We start from the raw sequence: 20,712 nt of genomic DNA, 5'->3' as shown, positions 1-20,712 counted from the left end.
CTTCCTAACACTATGTTAAGCATCACATCTTCATACAGCTCTTTTTATATTGTTAACTTGTATCACTGAAAAAGTAACCCCGCTCTTGCTTAGAATTTGAAAAGGTCAACTACCTTATATAGAGCTACCATATAACCAAACTCAGCGCTGAGAACACTCAGAGTAAAAAGGCATTCCAGGAGTGGAATTCTGAGTTAATTCTGCTCAGATCATTTGAAGGGTTAACTGATTACTATAAATGGAAAATGTCAACTGAAAGAGAGGAAAACAATTAAATCTTTAGATACATAGAATATATACATATTTATATATATATATTTTAATAGAATATAAAAGCTTAGCCTGCTACACAAAGTGCTTTCTCTGAGTAAGAAGTGTGATTTTGAAACCTGTCAATTTGAAGGGACAATTATAACCATGTTATCAAGTTCCCAGGAGTTCATAGGTCATAATTTTTTATCACTGAACTTCTGTGTTCTGTGTTTCTGTGTGAAAGGAGTAGTCTCAACACATTTTACAACAAACTAGAATGATGTGAGTGGTATACTCTTCCTGGAACTCATCCCTTGAATGAGATATATGTGACAGATGAGCCAAATACTCTGTTTTTAATGACCTGTAACCCCAGTAATTTAGTTTCAAATTACCGAGGAACTCAAGATCACAGAGCTGGAGAAAAATAAAAATAAAACAAAAAAAAAGATAAACCACAAGATATTAAGCATAGAAAATATGTTTTATTTAATAAAATAAATATAGGATTCATGACATAATCAAATCATATTAGATGTTTTACAAAGAAACCAGAATAATGCCATAATCAAGAGACTAGCAACAACAGAATAACAAGAAAAAACAAAGTAAAAATTCTGTCAGCAGTTTTCAGAATGCTGAAAAAAAACAAAACAAAACAAAACCCCTACAGTGCTCCAAGCCAAAATTCCTTGATATTAATTTAAAGCATTTAGACTGAATATGCTGTGGGCCTTTATCAAAGTCAGTGCCTTTTTACAGCAGTTGTTTTTAATCGCTTTTCAATAATCAGTTTTATAACTGATAACTTTATAACTGATAGAAGCATAGAGCTCACCTGTTTCCACCCTCCTCAGGATTAGAGTAAGTGCCATTATCTGATTAAGATGTAAAGAGAGGAGACCAGGACATGTTAGGTATAATGAGTCATAATGTTAAGGCTGTCAAGAGGAGATATTCCTCACTCTCTGAATTGGTATAAGCATCATAATGTCTATTATTTTCTGGTTGGACGGTGTATTTTGAAGGACATGACAAGAAAAGACCTCTTACAAGATCTTTCTGTGGTATATATTAGGCTGTAGTACGTGAACATACGGCATGTCACCCAGTCTAAAGAGTTAAATATTTGACACAAGACAGTTTCTGATTCTCCATGCTCCAAAAAGAAACTGACCACAGAAAAGTTATAGTAGGTCAAAAACAGCACTGGGAAAAATCTCAGCAGAACAATGAAGAGACTGGAAGTCAAGAGCTGCTTTTAAGTATAAAACTTCTCAGCAACCAAATGTGAATTTCTCATGTGCATTGTACTTCCTTTGGGAGATGTGAAGGAGCAATGTAAGGCTAATTAACTCTTAAACAGGCTTGTTCTGAATTATAATACATCATGGAATATTTTGATATGGGTTAAGAAAAAAATTTCTTTTAGCAGACTGACTCAGTCAAACATAATTTTTGTCTGTGTCAGAAACTTTTGTCCCTAAGAGTTGTTAATTCATCTGGTTTGTGATTAAAGACTTCCCACAGACACAATCTCAAACTCAATTTTTTTATTACTAACCTTTAAAGAATATAACATAATAGTGCAGAACTTTCATGTAAGCTGCTTCTCTTAATTTCCAGAACGGAGGTTAGCAGCATGGATGCTTACTCATTTTTAGTGAGTTCTGGCATAGCCAAAAATAGATTCCTGAACCTGACTTCTTCCCATCTAGCATTCAGCCCCTAAATGAGCCTGTAAATTATTTTAGATACTTACTTTCCCTGAGGGATAAAGGGATAGTCAACTGAAAGAAATAGCTTTCTTGAGAGGATGATTCAGATCTTAAGGAGGCTTTTAACACCTGTTTACCATTAAGTACAGGGACAGCCTAGAGCAGATAAGCCTCCTTTAAATTATGCTCCAGAACCTACTTGCTGTACTTGAATTTTTCCAGTAAGAACAGCTCATCTCGCACTGGAACAACTTCTTGCCTCTTCAGGATTAGGTGTCACAGAGAGCTCTTCTGAGCGGAACTGTCTTCACTTACATTCTGAGATATCTGAATTCCACCTCAGAGTCCTTTAAGAATGCAAGTTCCTGGATTTATCCACAAGTTCATCTCAAGATGAATTAATCTCAAGATGATTTAATACATGAGTTCACTGAAGCTCTGACTTCTGAATCTGTTGTTACCAACAAACTTCTATTGGAAGTTATGCAAAAAAAGGGGATAAATGACAATGGCAACAATAAACACCACGTGATGCATTTTTTTAGGTGCTAATTTATCTCATGTACATGTCAGATCGTTAAGCAAACTCTTTAAAGCTTTGGCAGTTTGTAAAGTAGCAGCTTGAATTAACAGTTTCATTCATGAAAACAATTGAAAGAATCCTATCCTTAGTGGAAGAGTATTCAAGGCAAGTATTCAAGGAAATAAATAAGTTTTTCAGGTGTGCAAAGGATGAAGAAAAATTGTATGGCATTAGGAGAGAGCTATTTCTTATATAAGATAATATATAAGGGTATATTTCTAGCATGCAGATTTTATTCCTAAGAAAAATTAAATGATATATTAAATAACGATACAGTAATTTGGATAATAGGTGTTTTGTGGGGTTTTTTTTGTGAAGTGAGAAGATTCATTACTTTTTACTCTACATAAGTAATATATTTTATATTCAGAAATACAGTCTTTATTTGAGAAAGTATGCTGTAAGCAGCAGTATATGTTAAATGGCTTGAGATTATATATTTGTCATATCCAGAAGGGTCAGAAGGTTTTTCATGACTGTGCTACATTCTTCCAGCTAGGAATTTGGAATAAAGATAACACGTGGGACACACAAGTCAATTAAATCAGTTTTTGTCAAAAGGAGGAATGCAAAACAAAAGGTCTGTGTTTTACAGTAGAATTTTGGGTGTTAGTGCAGCAAATTAAACTGCAATCAGCAGTCGGTACTGATAAATCACATGCAGTTATTGTTTGGAATATCCTGTCACATCTGCAAATTTCATAGGCAAGGGATGACAACATTTTTCTGTATTTTTTTTTATACTTTGCCTTCAGCAAAACAAAGACACTTATTCCATTTCATCTTGGGTGTGAATGTTAACCACTGAGCTCTATTAAGTCTATACAAACAAAAAAAGTGCTGGTTAAAAATGTTACTGAGAACAAAGAAATATGTAATGAAAGGAAATAAAATACAAATTTAATTTGCTCATTTCATTAAATATATAATTTGTCAAATAAACAGGAATTTCTATTATAAGAAAATGTAAGCACAAAGCAAGGAAATTGATTTCCTGTTATGGCATGTACATGAGATTTTAATCAATTTGTAACAACAAAAAGGAAATAGACAAAAACCCTTTCTGATACAAAAGCCTGTTATCACACCAATCCTGATAGCTGTTCCATAATCCATATATTCATGCACGTCAATCTAACAGAAAAACAAACAGGGAATATATATTATTACAGATACAAATAGATAAATTGGTTGTACAGAAATTTTCATGAGGGCTTGCTAGCAACAATATGAAATAATTTTTGATAGAGAACTTGGGGTTTTTCCTGCAATATTAAATTTTTAAAAGAAATTTGCTAATGCAAGTCTGAATTTTGATACAATATCCACCTCATTTCACCTCAATGGAGGTGATATTGATACAATATCACCTCCATTATTAGCAGCACTGTATTTCCCAGAAATCCACATCTATGTTAGAAAGACTACAGATGACATAAAGTTTAAATATGTTTTTACCTCTTTATAGTTATATTCAGGTATCTCCAGTTTTATACATTGACTGACCATTCATTCAATATAATTATAATAATAATTATGTATTAAGTCCACTTGCTTTTAGATAACAGGCACTAAGCTAATGCATTACATCCCCTCAATCAGTAGAGAAGGACATGTATTTAGAGAAGACTTCAGGTAATTAGAACAATCCATGAGAGACGTCCATCTCACATCAGTATCTATAGGAAAGTATTTGAGATGAATTGGCCCTGATTTAGCACCATGGCTGCCTAGTAAGACTATTTCAAAACATAGTACTCATCTCCTTTAAAAAGTAAGTTTCATTTTATAAAGCTATGAAAATATTTCTTGCTTTTCCTACAATAATTGGGATATTGTTCAAGTGGAGGGGATTATTTAATATAATTTTATTTAATTTAGTAATGCATACATAATGCATTTCAGAAGTAGGCAACATTTTGTAAAGGCAGACAGCTTCTTAACAAATCTTGAAGCTTGCAGAACCTATATAGACTTCAAATGGTAAAGTTCCTCCTAGGCAAGGTAGACTTCATGATTTAGGCACTGATACTCTTACTTAATAAAATTCTCTGTTGCCACAATTTTCAGCCATGAATTTGCATTAAAGAAAAAAAAAAAAAAAAAAGGATTGAAGCAAGACATAAAAGGACTTCAAATATTTCCAACACATTACTATATTAGGAATCTGATTCATATTCTGGATGAGATACTGAAAGGGAGCTCTGAGAAATCAATTAATTTAATAAGGTATTCAACATTCCACATGCAACATTTCAGTTAACTGATCTCACTTTCCTTCCATTCCTGAAATAAAAGACTGAGGATAATATTCCCCTTCACCTCTCTTTCATCTGCTTTTTCTACCGTGGCTTCAAATTTACAGGTAGCCAAGTACAGTTAAGTAATTTCCCACTATTCAGTTACCACTGGATGTCAATAAGACTGACATTCTCACTCCAAACTATTTTCTCTAAGTCACAGATTATAGAACAGCACTATGGATTGATGCTACCTGATCAGATATGTCTAGTGGAGAATGCCATCTGCAGCTACTGGGTACCACCATAAGAGCAATAAACATGGTAAAATCCCATGTGGCTTTCTACTCAGGCTTTGTAGGATGTTTATGTTCCACAGGAATATGTATAGAAATCTAGAGCTGAAATTACATTAAGGCATAACTTTCACACCACCTCTATGCAGACATAACCTGCTTTTCAGACTTTCTTCCTCTGAAGATTCTAGCTCTATACTGATCTTTACCAAAGGGTGTGAGAAGGTTCTTGGTGTATTATAACTCGTAGAGCTTGCATTCTATGAACAATGCTTGCAGGGCAATTTGATATTCTTAACTAAGGTGTATCATATAGTTATGATGACTTTATGCAATACAATGTATCTTTAGTGTCTTGCAAGATATCTTTATGCTTTATATAGGGAGTATACACAACATAGAAGTTTTAAGACATATCACTACAATTTTAATTGAAACTCATAGCTTCATTGGTAAACCAATAAAACACTTGCATTACTCAGTTATTTTAGTGTTATACAACACAGATTCTTATTTGTGTTTTCCAGCTGTCTACAATAATGTTTAATATCCATTGCTCACAAATCTCATGTTCTATTCCTTCCTATTGAGTGATAAAGCACCAGTTTTAGTCCTTCCATTGCCTACAGTAAAAAAGTTGCAAGCAATAGAAACTCATGTAGCCTAATCCCAGCCTGTGGTCCGAAGACTATGGGAACCCACTACAGTATCTTTAAAGACATGTTTTCATTTTTTTTAATAAATTTGTCTCATAGCTTTATTGGTCTGTCAAAGTCTTATCAACTGAAGAGATACACAGAAATTTAACTTAATTCAAAATAGACAAGTGGAAATCCAAAACAAATACCAGATTATCATATCAGTGTTGAAGTACACAAGTTTAATGAAGAATATGAAGCTATGATTCATTAATGTATTCACCAATACATAAGTTTTCAGTGCAGTGGACTTGCAACTCACTCTTGCATTAGAAGACTATGGCTCAAATTTTAAATGAAGACCATGACTCCCTTTAAACTAGTAGAGCCATTCCAACAAAATTCTGCTGACAGTAAATACCTTTAAAATAAAACCTCTTTCCATAATTCCAAATTCTTAGACTATATGTGATAAAGAAGTCCAGAAGTAAAGTGTTTAACAGTGCTGACATCTCTGAAAAAGGGCTATTGTTCTCTACAAGTTCAAAAGAAGTAAGCTCGGAATTACGGGTTCAGAAAAGTAGCTTTTCTCAAGTCATGTTTTGAATGGTATTGAGAAGGATGAATGCTTGGTTTTTTTTGCTTCCTTGTCTTTTAAATAAAGGTCTGTATTTTGAAAAAGAGAACACACTACTCAACAACCCTGTTTTCTGGACAATATCAGTATAATTCTCCTCTCATTGTACATTCAGCCTTTTGATGTCAGAGAAAATTATTATTTAATACTCTGAGGTGTCTGTTCAAGTATCCTATTTATTATAACTGAAAGAAAATGTCTCTTTTAATGTTTACTTTTATTTTTTGTTATTATTATTATTATTAGGCAATAATTTTAAAAGCTTTCATGTCATAATAGCTGCTGACTTTGATTAAGCAACTGTCCCACTAGAGGCATGTTTGCATAACATTTAATAGCCACTTGATTATGAAAAGAATTGGGGTCTAAACCACATTATTTTCCACTACTAGTGATCTATTTAAACATTAATTTTAAGGGTTAGAGGGCTGCACAATCCAACAAAGGCTCTTAATTCCTGAAACATTCCATTTATCAAGATGTTCCAGAGAAGCTAATCACAGTACACATTTCTTCATCATTCTTTGACATATATAATTAATTGCATTTACTATGTGAAAACCCATTTTTTATACCAAATGGTATGAATAATTTTAAAATTATAATAAATTTACCAAACATAAAGCAGACTGAAATGTTTTCAGAAGATTTTTTCCTATCTATCTATCTATCTATCTATAGATATATATATAGATAGATAGATATATAGACAGATAGATAGACAGTCTCACAAAAAGACTATATAAGATCTAAGAGCACATTATTATCCATTTTTCTTTTTAAAAAAGTTTGTTCTGAAATATAACTGCACAATCATTAATCCATTCATATTTTCCCTTAAGTAATATTAAAGACAGTTGTCAAACAGAGCTCAAAATCGTGAAAGTAGTTTACTATCATCTTTTCTGCTCCTCCAGCTCAATTTCTTCTCCTCCTTCAGTGAATCTTTCCATTGACTTAAGTGCGGATTTTCCCGCACACATACAGGGACACCTAGCGGCAGAAACTGATGAAAACTCCCCTCTAGGAAGACCTGGAGGAGCCACCAGTGGTATGAAATTCAGGTCACGCCGAGTAGCCTAAACATGCAAATTCAGTTCACTCTGAGGCTTTTGCACTTTTACTGGAGAGACTCTACTTACTTAAAAATACAAAAGAAAACAAAATATTCCTCACTTTCCTTTAATACATCATAACACAGTTACAGTGCCTCTTGGGTAGAATCATAAAATAAAAGATTGATTTCTGATTATCACTTTGTAAATAAATTTTCATATTTATTTTAAGTAAGGAGAAAGCTGGTAAGAAACAGCCCGTGAATGTATGTACATAAATATTTGAAACTAACACATGTATTATGGTTATATTTTGTAAATATGTGTTAAAACATATGATGTAGAAATGTGTAGGAGTACCTTCGTCTTCTTGAAGATAGATTACGGATTTATCTTCTTATTGTATTAATTACTGAGTGTTCAAATAGATTACAAAAAATTATTTAAATGGCAAAACATAAAGCTAAGCACCTGTATCCACTTAAAGTTATTCAGGGTGAACTTAACAAACAAACAAACAAATAAATAGTCTTACCTATCATTTACAGAGCTGAGATCCAGAAACCATTAAGACTGCCAAAGTTCTTGCTGGGTACATTCATGGGCCTCAAGGATCAACATTTCTTGCTGTATTTCTTGCAGCAATCTTTTTCAAAGACATAAGAAATTACATTTCACACGGTAATGCTGTTACTACTGAATCACTTGGAAGTCTAATTTATACATAATCTCCGATTTTTAATTTCTGACTTCTGCTGCTTTTGTCGCTTGTGAGGAACAGTTCAGTAGAAATTCTCATGGGATACTTAACTTCCCCTAAGTCAACAAGGATGAGACAGGTCAGTCTCTGTGTTTGGGGATAGTATACTGATTATATTCAAAATTCTGCTAACTAATGTGGTGTAGAAATTTAAAGCCTGCTCCTTCTATTGAAAGTTTTAACCATTAAGGCAGAAAACACCTGGTAATTCTCTGAGTTTCTCCTCTTATATCTATTTTGCTTAGTGTAAGAAAATTGAAGCAGAAAGAATAGTGTAGTAGATTTGTACCTTAAGGTTACCCCTGAATGCAAGGATATTAATAAACCTCTTTTCCCACTCCACAACTTCCACCAGAAAAACCAAGAAGCTATCCCAGAGGAATTGTTCAGATCCAGAAGAAATCAGAATCCTTTTATTTCAGTTATTATAGATAGATTAGGTACCTTCTATTAGACATATTTGACATGAAGTAATTTTAATCATTTGATAATTCTAAGTGTAGCAAGGAGATAAGATAAATGTAAAGTCAGAACTAATGTGTAATGACAGAACAGTTTAGGAAATTTCAGAGAGATTTTTTGCAGTATGCACTTAGTCCATGCCATATTCTACTGAATAGTCTGAAAAATTAGCTAGTATTTTTGAGATAATCTCAAAAACTCAGTTGAATTTGCTTTTCATAAGTAGTAACAGAAGCATATTGCTGAAAGGGACTATTCACATTTCTACATCCTCCATGCTGAGAGTTACAATATACTAAATATTTAGTTAAAAACAGCAACCAAAAAAAATGAGAGATCTACAGAACTTTTAGTCTAGATGATACTACTCACTGACTCAAGACCTTTCATTTGCAGTAAAGAACAAGAGTCTAACCTCAAATCTTCCTTTGGGAAAAAGGAAAAAGGGAGGAAGAAGACAAAAAGGGGCACTGCCAATGGTCTGTGGAGACCCCCTCAAATAGAAGGAATGTTAGAAATTCTTTGCAGAATGTTCTAGGAGTTGCAACATGTCCCACTATACAAAGCAGAACAAAAGAAAGAAAGAAATTAACATAACTCAGAATCTAAATTATACAATAAAGGGAGAAAACATCCTACCTGACCTGAGAGCCTGCAGTAAGCCCTCAGGCAGAAAAGAGATACAGTATAAATGTAGAAAAAACATATTCCAACTTCTTCAAAAACCCCTTTCCAGCTTGCCACAAATGTCTCTTTCCTAACAGGAACTGTCCCATTTAATTACACAGATTTTTATTTTCAAGTCCTATTTTAAAAAAACTTTGTTGGCCTGGTTACCTGCTTGGAAGACTTCTCCAGTCTCAGACAGTCAGTAAACATCTACCCTTTTCTAGGTTTTATAATCAATATATTAGCATTTGATGGCATGCCAGCATCCCTCTTTAGTTCAAATACATTCTGGTTTGGTTTTTGTTTGTTGTTGTTCTTTGGGGTTTTTTTTTTTCCAAGCATTTAACTAAAAATGCATTTGTAAGGACAAACATGTTATTTCAATATCTATTTGACTATGTATTCCATTTTCATTTTTTAAATATCTCTTCTGTAGACACATTTTCCTTGCCCTGATTTACCATAGTTTCTTCTTGATCTTTAAACTTCATTTTAGTATCTTCTTTGAATGTATGACTAGAACCATGCATAATACACCAGGAACACGTGAAAAAGCACATCCTTTACAATACTAATAATGCCTTCTTACCTATTATGACATCTTGCCTAATACATCATAGAATCACATTTTTCTTTTCCCTTTATATAAGTACTTCATTTATAACAGCAACCAATAACCCCTTTCTGACTGACTACTAGCTTTAAATTTCTGGAATTTTTTTATAGACTTGGATCTTCCCAGTTTATAGCAAAAGTTTCCATTCATGAGTTTTCAGAATGCATTATTCAATTTTACACTATTTCTATCAGCCTAGACCAAAGCAATATACAGATACACATTAATTGAATTTAGAAATATTGGTATGTTAAAATATAGACATTAAGACTAAAATTGTAAAATATTTACACAGTACATATATATACCTATATATATATGCACATATATGTATTTCAACACATCTGTTTCTCAGAAAGACCTCTAATTTTGTCTAAAACTTCTGTCCAGACGCCACTTACCTTACACGCTTAAATCAGTGCTATGGGTGTTACAAAGGAGCTGATCCTTTCAGTATTCTAGGACATAAAACTTCTGGACCATAAATGCTTGTGCTGTGATACACTGAAGATGTGGTTTCTCTTACCCTATTCCTGCTTTCACTACATATCTAAATTTACATATGTTATTACCAGAAACAGAGGCAACTTTTCTGGTACCTCTCTAGTCTTGGCTTACTTTACTCTTAATGTCCACCCCATCCTTTAACAACAATCCCACTTCTTAAGTTCTCATTTTATTAACATTGTTTAAGAATTTTTTACTCTATTTCAGGTTTCTGTGAAAGTTCTGGTTTAACAAAGTTTCTGATCATTCTCAGTTTGGTTTTATGCCTTCTAATTATTGATGCAGATTTCTTCTTGCTAATCAATATATCTTTTTCATTCTCTTTAGGTTTTGTGCTTACTCTTAATAACTTGCTTAAGGCTTTTACCTTCTGGGGATTCATTTCCATTCCAGCTTAGGTGGGCTATTTTGTTTCTCTCCTTCTCCTTCACTATAAAAATTAAATAATATTTTCTCTGTCTATAGCATCTGTCTTATCTGAATTCTTCTTCCAGTACTCACTGAAGATTTTATCTCTCAGTTTGCCTTTCTGAAATACTGGCCTCCAGTTACAGATCCTTCACATTCTTCTGTCTTGAAACTTCTCACGAAGTAGAAAAGCTTGAAACCATTATATTTAAGATTATTTTCTATCATTAGTTTATCCTGCAGATCCTATAATTTACTAAAATTTCATCTGAATTATCCTTTTCTCTTGCTTGTTCAGTATTTGGTCCATAAAAGAACTTATCCTCTATCATGTTCGAATTCATATCATCCCCAACACTGAATTTTTGCTGATGCTTACCCATTAGAAATCCCACAAATCTGCATGATCACACAATCTCAGCTTTACCTTTATTCTCCCCCCATACTTGTGTCCATTATTTTCCAGCTCAAATCTGTACCAGCAGATTCATAATAAGTATTGTAAGTATTAATTAAGTATTTTTCCTACCTTTTGCTCAATGATTTTCATTCAAGTGGACACTATCTCATCTTCACCCTCAAATTTAACATGTTTATTGCACTATTGTTAACAGTCTTCACTCCTTAACATGTTTTATGGCATTATTAACATGAAACTATTTCAACACTTTCTGTCTTTCATAAAGAGTGTCTATCCTTCCGTTCAAATATATTTCACTCAACAACTTTGTTACCTCCAAATTCCTGTTTTGCTGTGTCTGATTCCATGACAGGTGCCAATGTTATAAATATATATATAAATATATACATATAAAAGTATGAAGTATAATAGAAAGAGGGTAGACATGAACATTTACAAGCTGTACATATAATGCATCTATGCTTCATATGCTTTTGTGGAACTATCTTTACTCTTGCTCCCTCCTTACTCAGGTCCCTCTACTTGTATTCCATACGAGGATTATACAAATTATTTCCATCTTTCCTCTTGAGTATTTCAGTTTAAAGGAGTTTAGGATTTTCCAGTTTAATAAAAGGTAAGTGAAAAATAAATTAACAAGAGGAAACTATAATAAAAAAATTAAATATTTTTCACAAATTTAGTATCAATTAGTATTATTACTGCCTGATGTTTTTGCTTTGGTTTAAAATGACAGTTCTAGTTCAAATATTCAGATATAGCTTTTCACTGCCAGAAATACTTCTGGACTAAGAATAAGAATGAATGGAAAAACAGCATGATAGTTCTACACTAATAACTATTTAAATCTCCCACACACAACTAAAACCATCTAGCAGTCTAACAACTTGGAAGTAAGATTTTATTAAATCAGACTTTCTACTTATTATGCTTTTTAATATCTCACTAGTACAAGATCAGAAAAATTAAACTGAAATATATCTACAGTGTTGACTTTAACATGATAGCTTTTAACACGATTTCAGACTTATGAAATGTCAACTTCTTTAAAACAGTTTCAAGAAGGAGTTAAGCTCAGCCTTGCTGACAAGGTTATGTAAAATATCTTTCTCTGTTATGAATAAAAAAGTATTTATTTGTGTCTAATTTTGTGTGTCAGAGAGAAAAATAGCATAGAAACACAGGCAGATGCTATAAATATAACAAGCCTAAAAAATGCAAGCATATATGCATAGAACCCCATGTATTCAAAATGCAGGATTATTAATTCAAAAGAAAGATATTTTTCAAAAATAGTGAGGCCATAAGAAAGTCCTGTTCGGTTTAGAATCTGTGATTTTTTGTTGTTGTTGTTGTTGCACTATCACAAATTCCATGTTGTATATTAGAAAAGCTTAAAAAAGTGTATGTAGGGGGGAAAAAAGTGTATGGAGTGTGGTTTGGTATTTTTTCCTGACTGAGAGTAGCACCTTGGAACACAATCTAAAGGCATTCCACTGAATTAACTGGGTTTGCATCGAAACAGGAAAGTCAGTGATCCTTTAAGAATAAGGTAAGTCCTCTGTCCCACTGAGAAGATTTCCAAGAGCTTCTACAAGATCAGGGAAATTACCTGGTCTGTATGAGAAATTTGTCTTCCATCCAAATACCAGACCTTGCTCACTTCAGGCCTAGGGAAACAAGATTTGAGTCACACTTCTTTTATGTTTGCAGAGAAGATGAATATGCTTTTAAGGGAAGGCTGAACAGTACAAAAGAGATGATTTTTTAAGAATAACTTTGGGGTTTAGCATGTTGGGATGTTAAGGTAAGAGTTAACAGAGGTCTGCTGAAGATACAGATGTTCAGAAATCACATAGACAGAATACTGTTCAGTACTTACACTCATACAGGAAAAACAGAGGGACAAATACATCTGGCATTACCTTTGAGTTAAAGCTGGATTCCAACATCTGTGCTGTGCACATGGGGTGTATTCCATGTGTTCCTGTGTGTCTAACACCTATTAGATTTACATACTGCAATCTAGACAGCACATTAACACACAAATGCGAACACGTGCTCATCTTTGCACGTATGCAATCACATTTTCTTTTTTCCAATTTTTTTTTTTTTTTTTTTTTTTTGAGCAGCCAAACACGCAATTTAGCCGAAAATAAAACCCGAAATTTAATCGGAAAAAAAAACATCCCCGGAGCTACAGCCAGCCTCGGCACCGAAAACCTCTCTGTGTTCCGCACGCACACCTCAAAAGAGCGGCTATCCCGCCGGCACCGAAGGGAAGGCGCTCCCCGCGGCGCCGCCTCCTCCGCGGCCGCTCCCGCCGCTCTGCCCGAGCCGGGGGCCGCACCCGCGGGCGCCCCTCGCGGCCCATCCGCCGCCCTGCGCTGCCACCTGGCGGCGGCGGGAGGCGCCGCACCGCGCCCCGCGGGAGTCCGCGGCCGCCGGGAGCGCTCGGGAGCGCGGCCGGCTCGGCGGGCCCCGGCGCTGCCGCGGGGAGCGGCCCGGCGGGCATGAGGGGCTGCCACAGAGTCTCCTAGATGCTGCTGTTGCATCCGTGCCCCGGCTCCCCACCGCGAACCGCGGCTGGGGTGGGCAGCGGAGAAAAGTGAAGCTGAACGGCTCCGACACACGCCCGCGCCCCCGATGTCGGAGAACGAGCGTAGCAAAACCCGAGACTTTGTTGTTTCACCGCGACCACCCAATTCCCCGCGGTCTCCGCCAACGCAGCGGAGGCTCCCGCACGGCCAGCGGTGGCCACCGGCTCCCGCCGCCCCCTCGCCGCTGCTCCGCTCCGCGCAGCCCGGCCGCGGCCAGCGAGCGCTGCGGGAGAGGACGGGGCGGCTGCGGACCTCGGCCCGAGGGGTGCGGGAGCGGCAGCGGCGTCCAGAGCGCTGGCGGAGCGCGGGGAAAGTTGGCCGGTGCTGGTGAAAGTGCGAGCGCAGCCCCGGGATGCGCGGGGCGGAGGAGCGGCGGGGCGGGCGCGCCGAGCTCGTATCGGCATGTGTGTGCCTGCGTGTGCCCGTGCGCCGGGTGCCCGTACGGGCGGGCTTCGCGACGCCCCACGGGGCCGGCCGCTGCCGCCGCCGCCGCCGCGCCGTCACCCGGGGACACCCGCCCCGCAGCGCGGCCCTCCCCCGCGACCCCCGCGCTCCCGCCCCCCTCCGCGCCCCCCCGCACCCGCTCGGCGCCGCCGCCCCGCCCTCGCTCCCCTCCCTCCGCCTCCCCGCTGCGCTCGGCGGCGCGGGCACAGCGCGGCGCTCCGCCGGCCGCCCCCGCCGTGCGGGCGCGCGCCACAGCGCGCGTGCGTGGCGGGCGCGCCCCCGCGGCTGCCCGGGCGCGCGCGGGCGCGCGCGTGTGAGTGTGAGTGTGCGGCGCGTGTGCCCGCGCGTGTGCGCGCCCCTGAGCGCGCGCTGTGCCTCGGCGCCGCCTGCGTGCGGGGGGTGCCCGTGCGCGCTCCGCACCGAGCTCCCCGGCGCTGCCATCCTCGCCTCCGCCGCCCCGGCGGCTCCGCGCAGCGCCCGCGCAGCGGGTCGGCATCTTCATGGGCTGCCACCATGCTTGGGCCCTGGAGATTTCGGGCGAAGTAAGTACCGGGGTTGACTTTTCTCTCGCTCTCTTTTCCTCCTTTCTTCCTCCCTTCCTCGTTCCCCGCCCCTTCCCCGCCGGGTCTCTCCTTGCTGTTGCTTTCCACCCCCAGTTCCCCGCCGTTTGCCCCCCTCCCCCGAAAGCCATCCCTCCCAATTCGGGGTGCTGCTCAGTTGGGTGGCAGTGTCCGGCTAGGGCTGCTCGCTCGCCGCTGCTGTCGGCGGTACTGAAAGCTGCTTCCAGCCGGATATGCAGTGCGGTAATCTAAGGGTTGAACTCTTCGGGGAAAAAAAAAAAAAAAAAACGAAAAAAACCCCCCCACACACACGCAAGAAAAATCCCGATGCAACCCCTTTCCTTTTCTCCCCTCCCCCCCCGTCGCCCCCACCCCCCGCCCCCCCCAATCTGAACCTCTGTAGGGAGCTGGAGAACAGCAGCACACAGTCATCACAGAGGGGTTTCCAGGGCGGGATTGCAACCTTGCATATAGCCAGCTACAACTTTATTTTCTTTACCTCCCATCCCCCGCCTTTTTTTTTCTTTTTTTTTTTCTTGTCAGAGAAAGGGGAAAGGGAAAGGGAGAGGGAGGGAAAATTGTATTTGCCTCCTTTGGTAACCATAATTGAATTAAAGTTGTAAAATGTCTGGGAGTTTAACACTGACCGGGCAGGTTTTCAATAGGTTGTCATTGTGGGTTTTTTTTTCTTCTCTGAAGAACTGTTGGTTAATGGATGAATGGATCTGATCAAGCTGAGAAAAAATATGCTAGATACATGCCTTTGAGTAAGATTTCTGCTGCCTTTATGCAGTGAAGCCTTTTTGCTTTGAGTAATTCCGATCCAGTTGACGTCTGGTCAGAATTAGAGAGAGATTCACGGAGACTTCCGATTTCTTGCTGCATGATTGCCTTTGCTGCAAGTGCTAGTTTTGCAGCCTTGAACCTGATGCCACAGGAGATGTCTTGCAGTACTGAGACTTCTTGTTTTTTAGGATGCGTTCCTCCAAACCAGAGTTGTGTCATGAGGATTGGAGCTCTGAGGTGGACGATAGAAAATGCAAGCCTGCTCCAAGATCCCAGCATTTAAGCCTGATGATTTATTGGTCTTCCCCTACCGACACACAAAATGCATTTATTTTCCCTATTCATACTGCTTTTAGACTAGCAGAAGTAGAAGAAAGCCACGAGGAGTCAGAAAGATGGCAAAAAAGGAATGGATTTGTTTCCAGCTAGGTGGAATTCAGGCATTAAATTACTGACGTAGGTCAATGGTAGGGTTTCCCTTCTACCCTCCTTGGCTTTTAATCAGCCTGGGTGTTTTCTCCCATAAAGGATGAAGAGCACTGACAGCCATCGCTGCTTATAATCAGTAACTCTGATGTTTGGAGTGTTGGCAATGAGATATTTTCATGAGACCTATTTAGATCTCTCCACTTCTACCAGGCTAGTTTTGCAGAACATTGGGAATAAGCGCTATGTCAGATATGGATGAGACTCCGAAGATGACCTGCATGTTTTACGTTTTTCACAAATTTTGGGTGAGTGGTTAAAACATTTCTTCAGAGTGTGTGTGTGTGTGTGTGTGTGTGTGTGTGTGTGTGTGTATGTGTGTGAGAGAGAGAGAGAGAAAACAGAAGACTTGTGCTTGAAATGAGCTCTGTTACATTGTGTATAACTTGGGAGAGGATCAAATATCTGTTATATATTATTTGCTTTTGTAAAGATACAAAATTTCCGTAATTGAAGAGAGCTGTTAAGTGCACTGAAGTAGGAGGTTAATGTATTTAATCTCATTACAGAAGAATTCCTGCACAAAAGTCATCTGGGGGTGCGCGCGTGTGTGCATGTGTGTGCGCTTGTGTGCATGTCTGTGTGGGTGGGTGTGTGCTTTGTAAATGTATAGCTAGAAAAAAAACCACCAACATAAAAGAGTTTTAAGAAATGTGTGATGTGGAGAATGTGTCAGTATTCCCTCTGTTGAATTAAGATGCCATTTTCAGCACTGAGCATTTTTCTTTGGATTCCTACCATGGTATTTCCACCACCGGTTAAAAATCAAGGTAAAAGGAGGGGAAGACCTTGGTGCACTGGTTCAGCAGGGAGGTTCTGAAGGGAAGAGGGAGCTGGGGAATAGGGGAGGTGGGAAACCTTGTAAAATGGTGTTTCTTTTCTCTTAAATTAGAAACGTGAAACTGAACTGACAGCCATTTTATGTATATTTATGGGGCTGGTTGTGAAAAGGAAATCCAGAGAAGCATTGAAATTCACCCCACACTAACAGAATCAGAACAATTCCTACTGTGACCTCACCTTTTTAGACACTGAAGGCATTTGACTCGCAAGGAGCTGCCTATCAACCCTTTAATCAAGGCATGTCAGCCAGTTTCCAAAAGTATGGGACTTAGAAGTGACAGGAGGGGGGGATTTTTTGATAGGTGAACAATCTATTCTCTACCCCACTGAAGACATATATAAACTTTGTTTCCATTTTGAATGTTATGGGGCTACCCTATCCCTATTATGCTATTTTCTTTTTTTTTTTTTTTTTTTTTTTTCTCCTTATTCTTACAGGAAATAAAATGTATGCTTGCTGCTCTACAGTAACTTTGGAACAGGACCTCAACAAAAAAATGCATATCTGGATGCTGCAGACGATCGCATTTGCTTTAACATCACTAGTCCTTTCCTGGGCAGAAAGCATCGAGTATTATGGGGAAATCTGTGATAATGCGTGTCCTTGTGAGGAGAAGGACAGCATCTTAACAGTGAGCTGTGAAAACAGAGGGATCATCAGCCTTTTTGAGATCAGTCCACCAAGGTTCCCCGTTTACCACCTCTTGTTGTCTGGGAACCTTTTGAACAGGCTGTACCCAAACCAGTTTGTCAATTACACGGGGGCTTCAATTTTGCATCTGGGGAGCAATGACATACAAGACATCGAAACTGGGGCCTTTCATGGTCTGAGAGGTTTAAGGAGGCTGCACTTGAACAATAACAAGCTGGAACTTTTACGGGATGACACTTTCCTTGGGCTAGAGAGTTTGGAATACCTACAGGTTGATTATAATTATATTAGCGTCATTGAACCTAATGCCTTCAGCAAACTGCATTTGTTGCAGGTGCTGATTCTCAATGATAACCTCCTCTCCAGTCTGCCCAACAACCTCTTCCGTTTTGTGCCCTTAACTCACCTGGACCTGAGGGGCAACCGGCTGAAGCTGTTGCCCTATGTGGGCCTCCTGCAGCACATGGATAAAGTGGTGGAGCTGCAGCTGGAGGAAAACCCCTGGAATTGCTCCTGTGAGTTGATTGCTCTAAAGGATTGGCTGGACAGTATCTCATACTCCGCTCTGGTGGGAGATGTGGTTTGTGAGACCCCTTTCCGCTTACATGGTCGAGACTTGGATGAAGTCTCTAAGCAGGAGCTCTGTCCCAGGAGGCTCATCTCTGATTATGAAATGAGACCTCAGACACCATTGAGCACTACAGGGTATTTCCACACTACCCCGGCCTCAGTCAACTCCGTGGCCACTTCTTCTTCAGCTGTTTACAAATCTCCCTTGAAGCCCCCCAAAGGGACCCGCCAACCCAACAAGACAAGGGTGCGCCCCACCTCCCGCCTGCCCTCGAAAGACCTGGGATACAGCAACTATGGCCCCAGCATTGCCTACCAGACCAAATCCCCGGTGCCTTTGGAGTGCCCCACTGCCTGCACTTGCAACTTGCAGATTTCTGACCTGGGCCTCAATGTCAATTGTCAGGAGAGGAAGATTGAGAGCATTTCTGAACTGCAGCCCAAACCCTATAATCCTAAGAAGATGTATTTGACGGAAAACTACATTGCGCTGGTACGCAGGGCAGATTTTGTGGATGCCACTGGGCTGGATTTGCTGCATCTGGGCAATAATCGCATCTCGGTCATTCAGGACCGGGCTTTTGGGGATTTAACTAATTTGCGAAGGCTGTACCTGAATGGGAACCGGATCGAGCGGCTGAGCCCAGAGCTGTTCTATGGGCTGCAAAGCCTGCAGTACCTCTTCCTGCAGTACAACGTCATCCGGGAGATAGAGGCAGGCACCTTTGAATCTGTCCCCAACCTTCAGCTCTTGTTTTTGAACAACAATCTGCTGAGGTCTTTGCCAGGGAACATTTTTTCTGGTCTGTCTCTCTACAGGCTGAGCCTGCGGAGCAACCACTTCTCCTACCTGCCAGTGAGCGGGGTGTTGGACCAGCTGAAATCCCTGCTGCAGATCGACCTGCACGAGAACCCCTGGGACTGCACCTGCGACGTGGTGGGCATGAAGCTGTGGCTGGAACAGCTCAACACCGGTGTCCTGGTGGACCAGGTTATCTGCGAGTCCCCTAAGAAGTTTGCCCAGAGCGACATGCGGGCCGTCCGGGCGGAGCTGCTGTGCCCCGACTACTCGGACATCGTCGTCTCCACGCCCACGCCGTCCCCGGGCCAGCTGCCAGCCAGGACCACCCCCTCCTCCTCCACCGGCGGCGGGCGGCTCCGCGCCCGCGGGCGGCGCCGGCAGCTCCTCGGTGCCGCTCTCGGTGCTGATCCTCAGCCTGCTGCTCGTCTTCATCATGTCCGTCTTCGTGGCGGCGGGGCTCTTCGTCCTGGTGATGAAGCGGCGCAAGAAGGGCCAGGGGGACCACGCCAGCGCCAACAACTCCGACGTGAGCTCCTTCAACATGCAGTACAGCGTCTACAGCGGCGGCGGCCACCACCACCACCCCCACCTCCAGCAGCACCCGCCCCACCGCGGCGGCGGCAGCGGCGGCGGTGGGGGCGCTGCGCTGCCCAAGGTGAAGACCCCCGCCGGCCACGTCTACGAGTACATCCCGCACCCCCTGGGCCACATGTGCAAAAACCCCATCTACCGCTCCCGGGAAGGCAACTCGGGCGAGGATTACAAAGACCTTCACGAGCTCAAGGTGACCTACAGCAGCCACCCCCTGCCACCCGGGGGGGGCGCGCCGCCGCCCCCGCCGCCGCCGGCGCCCGGCGGGGAGGATGCGCCGGCGCGCAGCCCCGCGTACAGCGTGAGCACCATCGAGCCGCGGGAGGAGCTGCTCTCGCCGGTGCAAGACGCCGATCGCTTTTACAGGGGCATTTTGGAGCCCGACAAACACTCCCCCTCCACGCTGGGTACACCCGGCTCCACCCTCCCCGACTACCCCAAGCTCCCCGCCGCCTACACCTACTCCCCCAACTATGACCTTAGGCGTGCCCACCAGTACTTGCACCCGGGGCCGGGGGACGCCAGGCTCCGGGAGACGGTGCTCTACAGCCCCCCGAGTACTGTCTATGTAGAGCCCAACAGGAACGAGTATCTGGAGCTAAAAGCAAAACTAAACGCAGAGCCGGACTACCTCGAAGTGCTGGAAAAACAGACCACATTCAGCCAGTTCTGAGAAACAGCCCCCCCGCCCCCCGTCCCCTCGCCAGTCTCAGCAGCTCCTTCTCTAGAGTATTTGTATTTAACAACCACACGCAAAACAAAGAAACCTAAATGCTGACCTCCCTACACACACACACCTCGCCCCCCTCCTCTTTTTCCCCCTTTAATTCATTTTATTGTAGGGTGAAGTGCCTTGGCACAGGACTTTTCAGCTTCGGGGAATGATTCTGAAAGGGTGTGCTGTTCAGTTTGGTTTGGTTTTGGTTTTTTTTTATTCTCTGTTACTGCGTTTGGAAGTCGGAAACCACCTATTGTGTAAAATGGGCACAACACTGGCATTGTGTGGGTGTCCATGTGTGTTTGGGGAAGGTGGCAGGAGGTTTCATGGTTTCTTGTCAGGTCACATTCAGGTCGTGCTTTTTTTTTTCCTTTTTTTTTTTTTTCCTTATTTTCTTT

The 20,712-nt window shown here is 41.1% G+C and overlaps 1 protein-coding gene and 1 long non-coding RNA gene across 2 annotated transcripts; one reads left to right on the top strand and one right to left on the bottom strand.

Annotated features, from left to right (window-relative positions):
* Window positions 1-717: 717 nt before the first annotated feature.
* Window positions 718-13,548, bottom strand: LOC111925690 (uncharacterized). The gene is made up of 3 exons (XR_002862405.2): window positions 12,875-13,548; window positions 7,955-8,065; window positions 718-3,687 (listed from the first exon to the last, which is right to left on the bottom strand). It is a non-coding gene; the product is annotated as an uncharacterized LOC111925690 (long non-coding RNA).
* Window positions 13,549-14,714: 1,166 nt separating this feature from the next.
* SLITRK5 (SLIT and NTRK like family member 5) lies at window positions 14,715-20,503 on the top strand. The gene is given in 3 exon segments (XM_086880900.1): window positions 14,715-14,848; window positions 17,420-19,346; window positions 19,348-20,503. Coding segments are annotated over 2 exon segments (2,841 nt in total). The 5' UTR covers window positions 14,715-14,848; window positions 17,420-17,427; the 3' UTR covers window positions 20,270-20,503.
* Window positions 20,504-20,712: the final 209 nt, after the last annotated feature.

The sequence above is a fragment of the Cyanistes caeruleus genome, chromosome 3 (assembly GCF_971803275.1).
Source record: "Cyanistes caeruleus chromosome 3, bCyaCae1.hap1.1, whole genome shotgun sequence".
Lineage (NCBI taxonomy): Eukaryota > Metazoa > Chordata > Aves > Passeriformes > Paridae > Cyanistes > Cyanistes caeruleus.
Note: the sequence above shows the minus strand (reverse complement) of the source record. Positions and strands in the feature narration are given on the sequence as shown.